This window comes from Coregonus lavaretus (assembly GCF_964263955.1).
Source record: "Coregonus lavaretus genome assembly, chromosome: 28".
Taxonomy (NCBI): Eukaryota; Metazoa; Chordata; class Actinopteri; order Salmoniformes; family Salmonidae; genus Coregonus; species Coregonus lavaretus.
In genome coordinates this window covers 36,600,744-36,616,975 of record NC_140015.1, presented here as the reverse complement: position 1 = coordinate 36,616,975, position 16,232 = coordinate 36,600,744, and the positions used below count along the sequence as shown (strand labels likewise).

General features: G+C 41.5%; 1 protein-coding gene across 1 annotated transcript in view; it reads right to left on the bottom strand.

The window, feature by feature from the left end:
• The window catches only part of LOC311103248 (scavenger receptor cysteine-rich domain-containing protein DMBT1-like), a gene marked incomplete at both ends in the record, with an annotated part of 31,032 nt that extends 18,001 nt beyond the window's left edge, over positions 1–13,031 (bottom strand). The window contains 7 exons of the mRNA XM_084144787.1: positions 4,115–4,213; positions 5,616–5,859; positions 8,598–8,696; positions 9,167–9,382; positions 12,139–12,237; positions 12,676–12,891; positions 13,028–13,031. Of these exons, the coding sequence (XP_084000913.1) occupies positions 4,115–4,213; positions 5,616–5,859; positions 8,598–8,696; positions 9,167–9,382; positions 12,139–12,237; positions 12,676–12,891; positions 13,028–13,031 (977 nt within the window). The remainder of the gene's footprint in view (positions 1–4,114; positions 4,214–5,615; positions 5,860–8,597; positions 8,697–9,166; positions 9,383–12,138; positions 12,238–12,675; positions 12,892–13,027) is intronic.
• Between the last annotated feature and the right edge of the window lie 3,201 nt (positions 13,032–16,232).

The following is a 16,232-nucleotide window of genomic DNA, read 5'->3' as shown; positions in this document are numbered from 1 at the left end:
TATAACCCATAGAAACACATTGAATAACACATTCATAAAGGCAAGAAAAAGACAGTAAAAAAATAAATCATAAGGAATAAGGTTTTGAAGTGTCTGTCCCATATCTAGGAGATCTAAGAAAGCTCAGGATATACATATATATATATATATATATATATATATATATATATATATATATATATACACACACTGCATTCGGAAAGTATTCAGACCCCTTGACTTTTTCCACATTTTGTTACGTTACATCCTTATTCGAAAATGGATTAAATACTTCTTCCCCCTCATCAATTTACACGCAATACCCCATAATGATAAAGCAAAAACTGTTTTTGTGAAATGTTATCAAATTTATAAAATAAAAAACCCGGAAGTATCACATTTCCATAAGTATTCAGACCCTTTACTCAGTACTCTGCTGAAGCACCTTTGGCAGCGATGACAGCCTTGAGTCTTCTTACGTATGACGCTACAAGCTTGGCACACAGAGTTCCTCTGTGGAGATGGGAGAACCTACCAGAAGGACAACCATTTCTGCAGTACTCCACCAATTAGGCCTTTATGGTAGAGTGGCCAGACGGAAGCCACTCCTCAGTAAAAGGCACATGACAGCCCCCTTGGAGTTGCCAAAAGGCACCTAAAGGACTCTCAGACCATGAGAAACAAGATTCTCTGGTCTGATGAAACCAAGATTAAACTCTTTGGCCTGAATGCCAAGCGTCACGTCTGGAGGAAACCTGGCACCATCCCTACGGTGAAGCATGGTGGTGGCATGTTTTTCAGTGGCAGGGACTGGGAGACTAGTCAGGATCGAGGGAAAGATGAACGGAGCAAAGTACAGGGAGATCCTTGATGAAAACCTGCTCCAAAGCGCTCAGGACCTCAGACTGGGGCGAAGGTTAATCTTCCAACAGGACAAAAACACTAAGCACACAGCCAAGACAATGCAGGAGTGGCTTCAGGACAAGTCTCTGAATGTCCTTGAGTTGCCCAGCCAGAGTTTGAACCCGATCGAACATCTCTGGAGAGATGTGAAAAAAGCTGTCCAGCGACACTCCCCATCCAACCTGACAGAGAAGAATGTGATGCAGGTGTGTCAAGCTTGTAGCGTCATACCCAAGAAGACTTGAGGCTGTAATCGCTGCCAAAGGTGCTTCAACAAAGTACTGAGTAAAGGGTCTGAATACTTATGTAAATGTGATATATCCGTTGAAAAAAAAAATACATTCTTATAAAAATGTTTTAATAAAATAGTTTTTGCTTTGTCATTATGGGGTATTGTGTGTAGATTGATGTTTTTTTTATTTTTTATATAAGGCTGTAATGTAACAACATTTGGAAAAAGTCAAGGGGTATGAATACTTTCTGAAGGCACTGTAATTGTTTAATTTGTGGATCAACCCTTAGCAGTCATTCTGATTGTCACGCCCTGGCTCTAGGGACTCTTTTAAGTTGAGCCAGGGTGTGTAGAGTTTATGTTTTGTGCTCGTTGTGTCTAGTCTAGTTTTGTATATCTATGTTGGCCAGAGTGGTTCTCAATCAGAGGCAACGAGTATCAGCTGTTGCTAGTTGTCTCTGATTGGGAACCATATTTAGTCAGGTGGTTTTCCCACAGTGTTTGTGGGATCTTGTTCCGTGTTGGTTTGTGTTTTGCACCTGTGGACGTCACGTATTGATTTGTTGTTTTGTTCGTGTATCATTTAATAAATAAGTATGTTCACCTTCCACGCTGCGCCTTGGTCCTCTATATCCGACGATCGTGACACTGATCTCTTTCCCAATGATTAGTGCTTTAGTTTATTATGTTGCTGTCCAGCAGTTCTGAATTTGCGATGCACCCAACTGCCCACGTTTTTCTGTGAAATAATAGCCTTTTGATTTGAACATTTGAAAAGTTTTGGTGTTTATGTTACCAGTAGCGGTGCCTTGGTAAAATCACTGGGGAAGCCAATCCAGAAAAAAAAGCCATATTACAACTAGTGTTGTGATAATTGCGTTGTTTGCTCTATAACCTGTTAGTTCATATGCCTTGCCACCATGATATATAGGCCTAAGGCCGAGACAATAAGAAGACACAGTGGCAGAATAGATTCAACCACACATTTGTTTCATTACAAAACTGGAGGGCAACATCTGTCCGGTGAAGTCCACAAAATAAATTGCATGTAACAAACAGTTCATGGCCTACAGCATTGTCAAGCAAGGTAATGTTACCGACATTTCCATTACCGCAAGTCGCAAAGAAAACAGGAGCTGCCTCCACTATTCCAGCACCATTTCAACTTCAACATTTCAACATCATCTAATCACCTATGCTTAGTCTAATATAGTGGCAACTAAATGATACCAAAAACTATTTAGTCCAATCAACGTAAGCTAAATATGATGTGGCTGTCCATGGGACTGATTTTTGTGTGTTTGTGTGTGCGTACGTACAAGTAGAAAAAACATGTTGACTCACCCTACTTGTAGAGAAACTCTTGCTCTTTCATGTTGCCTAAATGATCTATGACTCTGTCATACAGTACACACTTTTAGTTTTTGTTGACCTAGGCTACCTTGCTAAAATACTTGCTCGCTAGCCTAACTTCCTTTCATGGGAAACAATACGCCAGGCCAGCTAGTTAACATTAGCATACTACATCTAGCTACATGTTGAACTTCCATCCTCTCAGGCCAGGAGCACAATGTATTAATTTATGGTTGGAACAGAATCGTTGTTATAATCATTGGCGAGTACAGAGAATTAAGTAAAATCCAAATCCCTATCTCCATCCATGGCTAATTTAGGTAAGGGACAATTTTAGCTAGCTAGCTAGCCACCGGAGGACAAAAACACAACGAGATGCAACAATTCAATTTTTCTGTCAATAATGATGTTTGGCTTGTGATGTGATTGGTCTGAAGCCAAATCCAAACTGGCTTCCCTTGACACTTTTGTTCGGTTGACCAGGACCATTCACAGCTGGGCTCACTCAGTTTAGCTCAACGCTTATTGGCTATTATTATTTTATAATAGCCAATAATTTGGGAGGCCAAATGCTCGCTGGTTTCCGTTGCATTCAATGCTACGGGCGGCAACAATTTCATACTCTTTCTGACCAGACAGCACCAGATAGATACGCTACGCATACTGAGACAGAGGGGCACTGTTTGGTTGGCTCGGATGCTTTATCCAGTGAGATACATAAAGCGTCTTGAGAATTGAAGGACATGTATGAAACACAGAGAGATGAAAGACAAAAGAATGTTTATGTTAAATCTTTTATTTGGCAATTTCTTTGGGAGCCTGGCTTCCCTTGGCATCCATGAATACACGCCACTGTGTACTACGCTATTTGATTTAAATTATATATATATATGTAGCTCAATTGGTAGAGCATGGCGCTTGTAACGCCAGGGTAGTGGGTTCGATCCCCAGGACCACCCATACGTAAAAATGTATGCACACATGACTGTAAGTCGCTTTGGATAAAAGCGTCTGCTAAATGGCATATTATTATTATTATTATTATAACACTTTGGTTTCACTAATAATATGCTGAAATGGAACCAAATTATATTTTTCTGTCTTCAGTCCTTTTTAAATATGATAGATGGACTATGTGGGCTATGGTATAGGTCGAATGTGATAGTCTGCCTATACCCGCCTTAGTAGGCCTATAACTCCATTCCTATTGAATTCAGAGTTTAGATAAATTAAACAAATTGGAAATGAGCTTTTATCAGGCTGGTTAATGCGATGCATGTCTGTTGAATTTGGAAAACTTCACCTGCACTCGGCCCCGCCCCATCTACGCAGCCAGTCAGGAGCCTCTACTGCGTTGCGGCTGTAGAATACTGCATACTGCATACTTCTTATTAAATGGTACGTGCTAAAGAGTATGCAACGATGAGTACATAGTATGCAGTTTAAGTATGTAGTACGCTAGTATAGGTATTCGGACAGGGCAAGCATCTGGGTGTGATTCTACATCTGCATTGCTGTTTGGGGTTTTAGGCTGGGTTTCTGTATAGTACTTTGTGATGTCTGCTGATGTAAAAAAGGGCTTTATAAATAAATTGGATTGATTGATTGATTGATCTTGCCACCCTGTTATTGGTTCTGTGGAGTTACCTGCCAATGTGGTTGTTTGGTTTGTTGGTCGGGCTGTTCCTGTTGTGGTGTTCCAGTAGATAGGTGGTGCTGCTGTGGTGTGGCTGCCACCTGATGGAGCTAAAGACAGGAGTTCAGTACAAACTTACTTTACACAATTTTATAATAATAAAGTCCCTAGTGGAGGTTGGGTTATAAAGGGATGGGGAGAAGTGGAGGTTGGGTTATAACGGGATGGGGAGAAGTGGAGGTTGGGTTATAAAGGGATGGGGAGAAGTGGAGGTTGGGTTATAAAGGGATGGGGAGAAGTGGAGGTTGGGTTATAACGGGATGGGGAGAAGTGGAGGTTGGGTTATAAAGGGATGGGGAGAAGTGGAGGTTGGGTTATAAAGGGATGGGGAGAAGTGGAGGTTGGGTTATAACGGGATGGGGAGAAGTGGAGGTTGGGTTATAAAGGGATGGGGAGAAGTGGAGGTTGGGTTATAAAGGGATGGGGAGAAGTGGAGGTTGGGTTATAAAGGGATGGGGAGAAGTGGAGGTTGGGTTATAAAGGGATGGGGAGAAGTGGAGGTTGGGTTATAAAGGGATGGGGAGAAGTGGAGGTTGGGTTATAAAGGGATGGGGAGAAGTGGAGGTTGGGTTATAAAGGGATGGGGAGAAGTGGAGGTTGGGTTATAAAGGGATGGGGAGAAGTGGAGGTTGGGTTATAAAGGGATGGGGAGAAGTGGAGGTTGGGTTGTAAAGGGATGGGGAGAAGTGGAGGTTGGGTTATAAAGGGATGGGGAGAAGTGGAGGTTGGGTTATAAAGGGATGGGGAGAAGTGGAGGTTGGGTTATAACGGGATGGGGAGAAGTGGAGGTTGGGTTATAAAGGGATGGGGAGAAGTGGAGGTTGGGTTATAAAGGGATGGGGAGAAGTGGAGGTTGGGTTATAAAGGGATGGGGAGAAGTGGAGGTTGGGTTATAAAGGGATGGGGAGAAGTGGAGGTTGGGTTATAAAGGGATGGGGAGAAGTGGAGGTTGGGTTATAAAGGGATGGGGAGAAGTGGAGGTTGGGTTATAAAGGGATGGGGAGAAATGGAGGTTGGGTTATAAAGGGATGGGGAGAAGTGGAGGTTGGGTTATAAAGGGATTTGGAGAAGTGGAGGTTGGGTTATAAAGGGATGGGGAGAAGTGGAGGTTGGGTTATAAAGGGATGGGGAGAAGTGGAGGTTGGGTCCAAATAGAATAAACATTTAAAAAATGAGGAAAATGAATACATAAACGAGAATAGGACATTTCCTAAAGAAAATGTGTGCTTGCTTGTCTTGACATATTTATGGTTGTGAAATCAGTTGTTGTGGGATTTAAACCATAAGACACCAGGATGGTGATCCACCTGTATCCAGAAAACCTTTACTAAGGTTGTTGATCGAAAAATAATTGATGAAGAAGCTTAAAAAACAATACTCCTACCTGAACAGATGACACCAGCGTCTTCATGATGTCCACAGTTGTGTAATCCAAACCCATTGTGACTGCACCTTGTGAGATTAGACTCGCTGCCTGTACATATAACGTCATCCAGCCAGATCGTCCCGTTCCCCTGTCCGAAGCGGGCTTCAGGTGGTGCAGACAGAGCTTCCCCACAGCCCAGCTGTCTACACACCACCTGGGCGTCACTCAAGTCCCACGAGTCATCACACACTGTCCCCCAGCTACCACTGTGGTAGACTTCCACTCTCCCAGAGCAGGAGTTAGGACCGTTGACCAATCTGATCGGGGCATCTGACAAAGAAATTAATTCCCTTCAGTCAAGTTACAACTTTGTCGGATTTGTAGGTGCATTTTACACAAGAGCAAACTTTCTACAGATAAAAAGGATGGAATGCAAAAAAACTAAATGTCTGTGTCCGAATACCTATGCTTGCGTCCTAAATAGTAGTCCGTTTGAGTATGCAAAAAAAAAAGTTTAATAGTATGCAACATTTAAAAAATCAAGTATATTTTAAATGCCCGGATGTCATGCTAAGTTCGGCTTGACAACAGCTGATCAATTCGATATGGGGATGCGCCACCGAAATCAACGAATAGCGGGAAACAATGCAATCGCGCATGATGCATTCTCAGTATTCCAAAATAAAATGTTGTATATTATGTGAATTTTCAAAAATTCCAGGACATTATACTGATTTCGGCTGTTCATCTAGTAGAATTCGATGCACACTTTTCAAAATGTTCTACAGCTGCACCATCGAGAGCATCTTGACTGGCTGCATCACCACTTGGTATGGGAAATGCACCGCCCTTGACCGCAAAGCGCTACAGAGGGTGGTACGGACAGCCCAGTACATCACAGAGGCCGAGCTCCCGGCCATCCAGGACCTCTATATCAGGCGGTGTCAGAGGAAGGCCCAACAAATTGTTCTAAGCTGTCATATGGAATTGTTTTAAGATGGTCATTTGACTATTTTATTTATTTTTAGGTATAATTTTTTAAAATAAAATAATAATTTGATTAAATATTGAATTAGGCTTTTACTACTATAACCCATAGAAACACATTGAATAACACATTCATAAATGGCAAAAAAAAGACAGTAAAAAAATAAATCATAAGGAATAAGGTTTTGAAGTGTCTGTCCCATATCTAGGAGATCTAAGAAAGCTCAGGATATATATATATATATATATATATATATATATATATATATATATACACACACTGCATTCGGAAAGTATTCAGACCCCTTGACTTTTTCCACATTTTGTTACGTTACATCCTTATTCGAAAATGGATTAAATACTTCTTCCCCCTCATTAATTTACACGCAATACCCCATAATGATAAAGCAAAAACTGTTTTTGTGAAATGTTATCAAATTTATAAAATAAAAAACCCGGAAGTATCACATTTCCATAAGTATTCAGACCCTTTACTCAGTACTCTGCTGAAGCACCTTTGGCAGCGATTACAGCCTTGAGTCTTCTTACGTATGATGCTACAAGCTTGGCACACAGAGTTCCTCTGTGGAGATGGGAGAACCTACCAGAAGGACAACCATTTCTGTAGTACTCCACCAATTAGGCCTTTATGGTAGAGTGGCCAGACGGAAGCAACTCCTCCGTAAAAGGCACATGACAGCCCCCTTGGAGTTGCCAAAAGGCACCTAAAGGACTCTCAGACCATGAGAAACAAGATTCTCTGGTCTGATGAAACCAAGATTAAACTCTTTGGCCTGAATGCCAAGCGTTACGTCTGGAGGAAACCTGGCACCATCCCTACGGTGAAGCATGGTGGTGGCATGTTTTTCAGTGGCAGAAACTGGGAGACTAGTCAGGATCGAGGGAAAGATGAACGGAGCAAAGTACAGGGAGATCCTTGATGAAAACCTGCTCCAAAGCGCTCAGGACCTCAGACTGGGGCGAAGGTTAATCTTCCAACAGGACAAAAACACTAAGCACACAGCCAAGACAATGCAGGGCAGCAACAATGTCATACTCTTTCTGACCAGACAGCACCAGATAGATACGCTACGCATACTGAGACAGAGGGGCACTGTTTGGTTGGCTCGGATGCTTTATCCAGTGAGATACATAAAGCCTCTTGAGAATTGAAGGACATGTATGAAACACAGAGAGATGAAAGACAAAAGAATGTGTATGTTAAATCTTTTATTTGGCAATTTCTTTGGGAGCCTGGCTTCCCTTGGCATCCATGAATACACGCCACTGTGTACTACGCTATTTGATTTAAATTATATATATATATGTAGCTCAATTGGTAGAGCATGGCGCTTGTAACGCCAGGGTAGTGGGTTCGATCCCCAGGACCACCCATACGTAAAAATGTATGCACACATGACTGTAAGTCGCTTTGGATAAAAGCGTCTGCTAAATGGCATATTATTATTATTATTATTATAACACTTTGGTTTCACTAATAATATGCTGAAATGGAACCAAATTATATTTTTCTGTCTTCAGTCCTTTTTAAATATGATAGATGGACTATGTGGGCTATGGTATAGGTCGAATGTGATAGTCTGCCTATACCCGCCTTAGTAGGCCTATAACTCCATTCCTATTGAATTCAGAGTTTAGATAAATTAAACAAATTGGAAATGAGCTATTATCAGGCTGGTTAATGCGATGCATGTCTGTTGAATTTGGAAAACTTCACCTGCACTCGGCCCCGCCCCATCTACGCAGCCAGTCAGGAGCCTCTACTGCGTTGCGGCTGTAGCATACTGCATACTGCATACTTCTTATTAAATGGTACGTGCTAAAGAGTATGCAACGATGAGTACATAGTATGCAGTTTAAGTATGTAGTACGCTAGTATAGGTATTCGGACAGGGCAAGCATCTGGGTGTGATTCTACATCTGCATTGCTGTTTGGGGTTTTAGGCTGGGTTTCTGTATAGTACTTTGTGATGTCTGCTGATGTAAAAAGGGCTTTATAAATACATTGGATTGATTGATTGATTGATCTTGCCACTCTGTTATTGGTTCTGTGGAGTTACCTGCCAATGTGGTTGTTTGGTTGGTTGGTCGGGCTGTTCCTGTTGTGGTGTTCCAGTAGATAGGTGGTGCTGCTGTGGTGTGGCTGCCACCTGATGGAGCTAAAGACAGGAGTTCAGTACAAACTTACTTTACACAATTTTATAATAATAAAGTCCCTAGTGGAGGTTGGGTTATAAAGGGATGGGGAGAAGTGGAGGTTGGGTTATAAAGGGATGGGGAGAAGTGGAGGCTGGGTCCAAATAGAATAAACATTTAAAAAATGAGGAAAATGAATACATAAACGAGAATAGGACATTTCCTAAAGACAATGTGTGCTTGCTTGTCTTGACGTATTTATGGTTGTGAAATCAGTTGTTGTGGGGTTTAAACCATAAGACACCAGGATGGTGATCTACCTGTATCCAGAAAACCTTTACTAAGGTTGTTGATCGAAAAATAATTAATAAAGAAGCTTAAAAAACAATACTCCTACCTGAACAGATGACACCAGCGTCTTCATGATGTCCACAGTTGTGTAATCCAAACCCATTGTGACTGCACCTTGTGAGATTAGACTCGCTGCCTGTACATATAACGTCATCCAGCCAGATCGTCCCGTTCCCCTGTCCGAAGCGGGCTTCAGGTGGTGCAGACAGAGCTTCCCCACAGCCCAGCTGTCTACACACCACCTGGGCGTCACTCAAGTCCCACGAGTCATCACACACTGTCCCCCAGCTACCATTGTGGTAGACCTCCACTCTCCCAGAGCAGGAGTTAGGACCGTTGACCAATCTGATCGGGGCATCTGACAAAGAAATTAATTCCCTTCAGTCAAGTTACAACTTTGTCGGATTTGTAGGTGCATTTTACACAAGAAGAGCAAACTTTCTACAGATAAAAAGGATGGAATGCAAAAAAACTAAATGTCTGTGTCCGAATACCCATGCTTGCGTCCTAAATAGTAGTCAGTTTGAGTATGCAAAAAAAAAAGTTTAATAGTATGCAACATTTCAAAAATCAAGTATATTTTAAATGCCCGGATGTCATGCTAAGTTCGGCTTTGACAACAGCTGATCAATTTGATATGGGGATGCGCCACCGAAATCAACGAATAGCGGGAAACAATGCAATCGCGCATGATGCATTCTCAGTATTCAAAAATAAAATGTTGTATATTATGTGAATTTTCAAAAATCGAGTATGGTTTAAATGCCAGGACATTATACTGATTTCGGCTGTTCATCTAGTAGAATTCGATGCACACTTTTCAAAATGTTCTACAGCTGCACCATCGAGAGCATCTTGACTGGCTGCATCACCACTTGGTATGGGAAATGCACCGCCCTTGACCGCAAAGCGCTACAGAGGGTGGTACGGACAGCCCAGTACATCACAGAGGCCGAGCTCCCGGCCATCCAGGACCTCTATATCAGGCGGTGTCAGAGGAAGGCCCAACAAATTGTTCTAAGCTGTCATATGGAATTGTTTTAAGATGGTCATTTGACTATTTTATTTATTTTTAGGTATAATTTTTTTAAATAAAATAATAATTTGATTAAATATTGAATTAGGCTTTTACTACTATAACCCATAGAAACACATTGAATAACACATTCATAAATGGCACAAAAAAAGACAGTAAAAAAATAAATCATAAGGAATAAGGTTTTGAAGTGTCTGTCCCATATCTAGGAGATCTAAGAAAGCTCAGGATATATATATATATATATATATATATATATATATATACACACACTGCATTCGGAAAGTATTCAGACCCCTTGACTTTTTCCACATTTTGTTACGTTACATCCTTATTCGAAAATGGATTAAATACTTCTTCCCCCTCATCAATTTACACGCAATACCCCATAATGATAAAGCAAAAACTGTTTTTGTGAAATGTTATCAAATTTATAAAATAAAAAACCCGGAAGTATCACATTTCCATAAGTATTCAGACCCTTTACTCAGTACTCTGCTGAAGCACCTTTGGCAGCGATTACAGCCTTGAGTCTTCTTACGTATGATGCTACAAGCTTGGCACACAGAGTTCCTCTGTGGAGATGGGAGAATCTACCAGAAGGACAACATTTTCTGCAGTACTCCACCAATTAGGCCTTTATGGTAGAGTGGCCAGACGGAAGCAACTCCTCCGTAAAAGGCACATGACAGCCCCCTTGGAGTTGCCAAAGGCACCTAAAGGACTCTCAGACCATGAGAAACTAGATTCTCTGGTCTGATGAAACCAAGATTAAACTCTTTGGCCTGAATGCCAAGCGTTACGTCTGGAGGAAACCTGGCACCATCCCTACGTTGAAGCATGGTGGTGGCATGTTTTTCAGTGGCAGGGACTGGGAGACTAGTCAGGATCGAGGGAAAGATGAACGGAGCAAAGTACAGGGAGATCCTTGATGAAAACCTGCTCCAAAGCGCTCAGGACCTCAGACTGGGGCGAAGGTTAATCTTCCAACAGGACAAAAACACTAAGCACACAGCCAAGACAATGCAGGGCAGCAACAATGTCATACTCTTTCTGACCAGACGGCACCAGATAGATACGCTACGCATACTGAGACAGAGGGGCACTGTTTGGTTGGCTCGGATGCTTTATCCAGTGAGATACATAAAGCCTCTTGAGAATTGAAGGACATGTATGAAACACAGAGAGATGAAAGACAAAAGAATGTGTATGTTAAATCTTTTATTTGGCAATTTCTTTGGGAGCCTGGCTTCCCTTGGCATCCATGAATACACGCCACTGTGTACTACGCTATTTGATTTAAATTATATATATATATATGTAGCTCAATTGGTAGAGCATGGCGCTTGTAACGCCAGGGTAGTGGGTTCGATCCCCAGGACCACCCATACGTAAAAATGTATGCACACATGACTGTAAGTCGCTTTAGATAAAAGCGTCTGCTAAATGGCATATTATTATTATAATTATTATAACACTTTGGTTTCACTAATAATATGCTGAAATGGAACCAAATTATATTTTTCTGTCTTCAGTCCTTTTTAAATATGATAGATGGACTATGTGGGCTATGGTATAGGTCGAATGTGATAGTCTGCCTATACCCGCCTTAGTAGGCCTATAACTCCATTCCTATTGAATTCAGAGTTTAGATAAATTAAACAAATTGGAAATGAGCTTTTATCAGGCTGGTTAATGCGATGCATGTCTGTTGAATTTGGAAAACTTCACCTGCACTCGGCCCCGCCCCATCTACGCAGCCAGTCAGGAGCCTCTACTGCGTTGCGGCTGTAGCATACTGCATACTTTATACTTCTTATTAAATGGTACGTGCTAAAGAGTATGCAACGATGAGTACATAGTATGCAGTTTAAGTATGTAGTACGCTAGTATAGGTATTCGGACAGGGCAAGCATCTGGGTGTGATTCTACATCTGCATTGCTGTTTGGGGTTTTAGGCTGGGTTTCTGTATAGTACTTTGTGATGTCTGCTGATGTAAAAAGGGCTTTATAAATACATTGGATTGATTGATTGATTGATTGATCTTGCCACTCTGTTATTGGTTCTGTGGAGTTACCTGCCAATGTGGTTGTTTGGTTGGTTGGTCGGGCTGTTCCTGTTGTGGTGTTCCAGTAGATAGGTGGTGCTGCTGTGGTGTGGCTGCCACCTGATGGAGCTAAAAACAGGAGTTCAGTACAAACTTACTTTACACAATTTTATAATAATAAAGTCCCTAGTGGAGGTTGGGTTATAAAGGGATGGGGAGAAGTGGAGGCTGGGTCCAAATAGAATAAACATTTAAAAAATGAGGAAAATGAATACATAAACGAGAATAGGACATTTCCTAAAGACAATGTGTGCTTGCTTGTCTTGACGTATTTATGGTTGTGAAATCAGTTGTTGTGGGGTTTAAACCATAAGACACCAGGATGGTGATCTACCTGTATCCAGAAAACCTTTACTAAGGTTGTTGATCGAAAAATAATGAATAAAGAAGCTTAAAAAACAATACTCCTACCTGAACAGATGACACCAGCGTCTTCATGATGTCCACAGTTGTGTAATCCAAACCCATTGTGACTGCACCTTGTGAGATTAGACTCGCTGCCTGTACATATAACGTCATCCAGCCAGATCGTCCCGTTCCCCTGTCCGAAGCGGGCTTCAGGTGGTGCAGACAGAGCTCTTCCACAGCCCAGCTGTCTACACACCACCTGGGCGTCACTCAAGTCCCACGAGTCATCACACACTGTCCCCCAGCTACCATTGTGGTAGACCTCCACTCTCCCAGAGCAGGAGTTAGGACCGTTGACCAATCTGATCGGGGCATCTGACAAAGAAATTAATTCCCTTCAGTCAAGTTACAACTTTGTCGGATTTGTAGGTGCATTTTACACAAGAAGAGCAAACTTTCTACAGATAAAAAGGATGGAATGCAAAAAAACTAAATGTCTGTGTCCGAATACCCATGCTTGCGTCCTAAATAGTAGTCAGTTTGAGTATGCAAAAAAAAAAGTTTAATAGTATGCAACATTTCAAAAATCAAGTATATTTTAAATGCCCGGATGTCATGCTAAGTTCGGCTTTGACAACAGCTGATCAATTTGATATGGGGATGCGCCACCGAAATCAACGAATAGCGGGAAACAATGCAATCGCGCATGATGCATTCTCAGTATTCAAAAATAAAATGTTGTATATTATGTGAATTTTCAAAAATCGAGTATGGTTTAAATGCCAGGACATTATACTGATTTTGGCTGTTCATCTAGTAGAATTCGATGCACACTTTTCAAAATGTTCTACAGCTGCACCATCGAGAGCATCTTGACTGGCTGCATCACCACTTGGTATGGGAAATGCACCGCCCTTGACCGCAAAGCGCTACAGAGGGTGGTACGGACAGCCCAGTACATCACAGAGGCCGAGCTCCCGGCCATCCAGGACCTCTATATCAGGCGGTGTCAGAGGAAGGCCCAACAAATTGTTCTAAGCTGTCATATGGAATTGTTTTAAGATGGTCATTTGACTATTTTATTTATTTTTAGGTATAATTTTTTTAAATAAAATAATAATTTGATTAAATATTGAATTAGGCTTTTACTACTATAACCCATAGAAACACATTGAATAACACATTCATAAATGGCAAAAAAAAGAGAGTAAAAAAATTAATCATAAGGAATAAGGTTTTGAAGTGTCTGTCCCATATCTAGGAGATCTAAGAAAGCTCAGGATATATATATATATATATATATATATATATATATATATATACAAACACTGCATTCGGAAAGTATTCAGACCCCTTGACTTTTTCCACATTTTGTTACGTTACATCCTTATTCGAAAATGGATTAAATACTTCTTCCCCCTCATCAATTTACACGCAATACCCCATAATGATAAAGCAAAAACTGTTTTTGTGAAATGTTATCAAATTTATAAAATAAAAAACCCGGAAGTATCACATTTCCATAAGTATTCAGACCCTTTACTCAGTACTCTGCTGAAGCACCTTTGGCAGCGATTACAGCCTTGAGTCTTCTTACGTATGATGCTACAAGCTTGGCACACAGAGTTCCTCTGTGGAGATGGGAGAACCTACCAGAAGGACAACCATTTCTGCAGTACTCCACCAATTAGGCCTTTATGGTAGAGTGGCCAGACGGAAGCAACTCCTCCGTAAAAGGCACATGACAGCCCCCTTGGAGTTGCCAAAAGGCACCTAAAGGACTCTCAGACCATGAGAAACAAGATTCTCTGGTCTGATGAAACCAAGATTAAACTCTTTGGCCTAAATGCCAAGCGTTACGTCTGGAGGAAACCTGGCACCATCCCTACGGTGAAGCATGGTGGTGGCATGTTTTTCAGTGGTAGGGACTGGGAGACTAGTCAGGATCGAGGGAAAGATGAACGGAGCAAAGTACAGGGAGATCCTTGATGAAAACCTGCTCCAAAGCGCTCAGGACCTCAGACTGGGGCGAAGGTTAATCTTCCAACAGGACAAAAACACTAAGCACACAGCCAAGACAATGCAGGGCAGCAACAATGTCATACTCTTTCTAACCAGACAGCACCAGATAGATACGCTACGCATACTGAGACAGAGGGGCACTGTTTGGTTGGCTCGGATGCTTTATCCAGTGAGATACATAAAGCCTCTTGAGAATTGAAGGAAAGGTATGAAACACAGAGAGATGAAAGACAAAAGAATGTGTATGTTAAATCTTTTATTTGGCAATTTCTTTGGGAGCCTGGCTTCCCTTGGCATCCATGAATACACGCCACTGTGTACTACGCTATTTGATTTAAATTATATATATATATGTAGCTCAATTGGTAGAGCATGGCGCTTGTAACGCCAGGGTAGTGGGTTCGATCCCCAGGACCACCCATACGTAAAAATGTATGCACACATGACTGTAAGTCGCTTTGGATAAAAGCGTCTGCTAAATGGCATATTATTATTATTATTATTATAACACTTTGGTTTCACTAATAATATGCTGAAATGGAACCAAATTATATTTTTCTGTCTTCAGTCCTTTTTAAATATGATAGATGGACTATGTGGGCTATGGTATAGGTTGAATGTGATAGTCTGCCTATACCCGCCTTAGTAGGCCTATAACTCCATTCCTATTGAATTCAGAATTTAGATAAATTAAACAAATTGGAAATGAGCTATTATCAGGCTGGTTAACGCGATGCATGTCTGTTGAATTTGGAAAACTTCACCTGCACTCGGCCCCCCCCCATCTACGCAGCCAGTCAGGAGCCTCTACTGCGTTGCGGCTGTAGCATACTGCATACTGCATACTTCTTATTAAATGGTACGTGCTAAAGAGTATGCAACGATGAGTACATAGTATGCAGTTTAAGTATGTAGTATGCTAGTATAGGTATTCGGACAGGGCAAGCATCTGGGTGTGATTCTACATCTGCATTGCTGTTTGGGGTTTTAGGCTGGGTTTCTGTATAGTACTTTGTGATGTCTGCTGATGTAAAAAGGGCTTTATAAATACATTGGATTGATTGATTGATTGATCTTGCCACTCTGTTATTGGTTCTGTGGAGTTACCTGCCAATGTGGTTGTTTGGTTGGTTGGTCGGGCTGTTCCTGTTGTGGTGTTCCAGTAGATAGGTGGTGCTGCTGTGGTGTGGCTGCCACCTGATGGAGCTAAAGACAGGAGTTCAGTACAAACTTACTTTACACAATTTTATAATAATAAAGTCCCTAGTGGAGGTTGGGTTATAAAGGGATGGGGAGAAGTGGAGGCTGGGTCCAAATAGAATAAACATTTAAAAAATTAGGAAAATGGATACATAAACGAGAATAGGACATTTCCTAAAGACAATGTGTGCTTGCTTGTCTTGACGTATTTATGGTTGTGAAATCAGTTGTTGTGGGGTTTAAACCATAAGACACCAGGATGGTGATCTACCTGTATCCAGAAAACCTTTACTAAGGTTGTTGATCGAAAAATAATTAATAAAGAAGCTTAAAAAACAATACTCCTACCTGAACAGATGACACCAGCGTCTTCATGATGTCCACAGTTGTGTAATCCAAACCCATTGTGACTGCACCTTGTGAGATTAGACTCGCTGCCTGTACATATAACGTCATCCAGCCAGATCGTCCCGTTCCCCTGTCCGAAGCGGGCT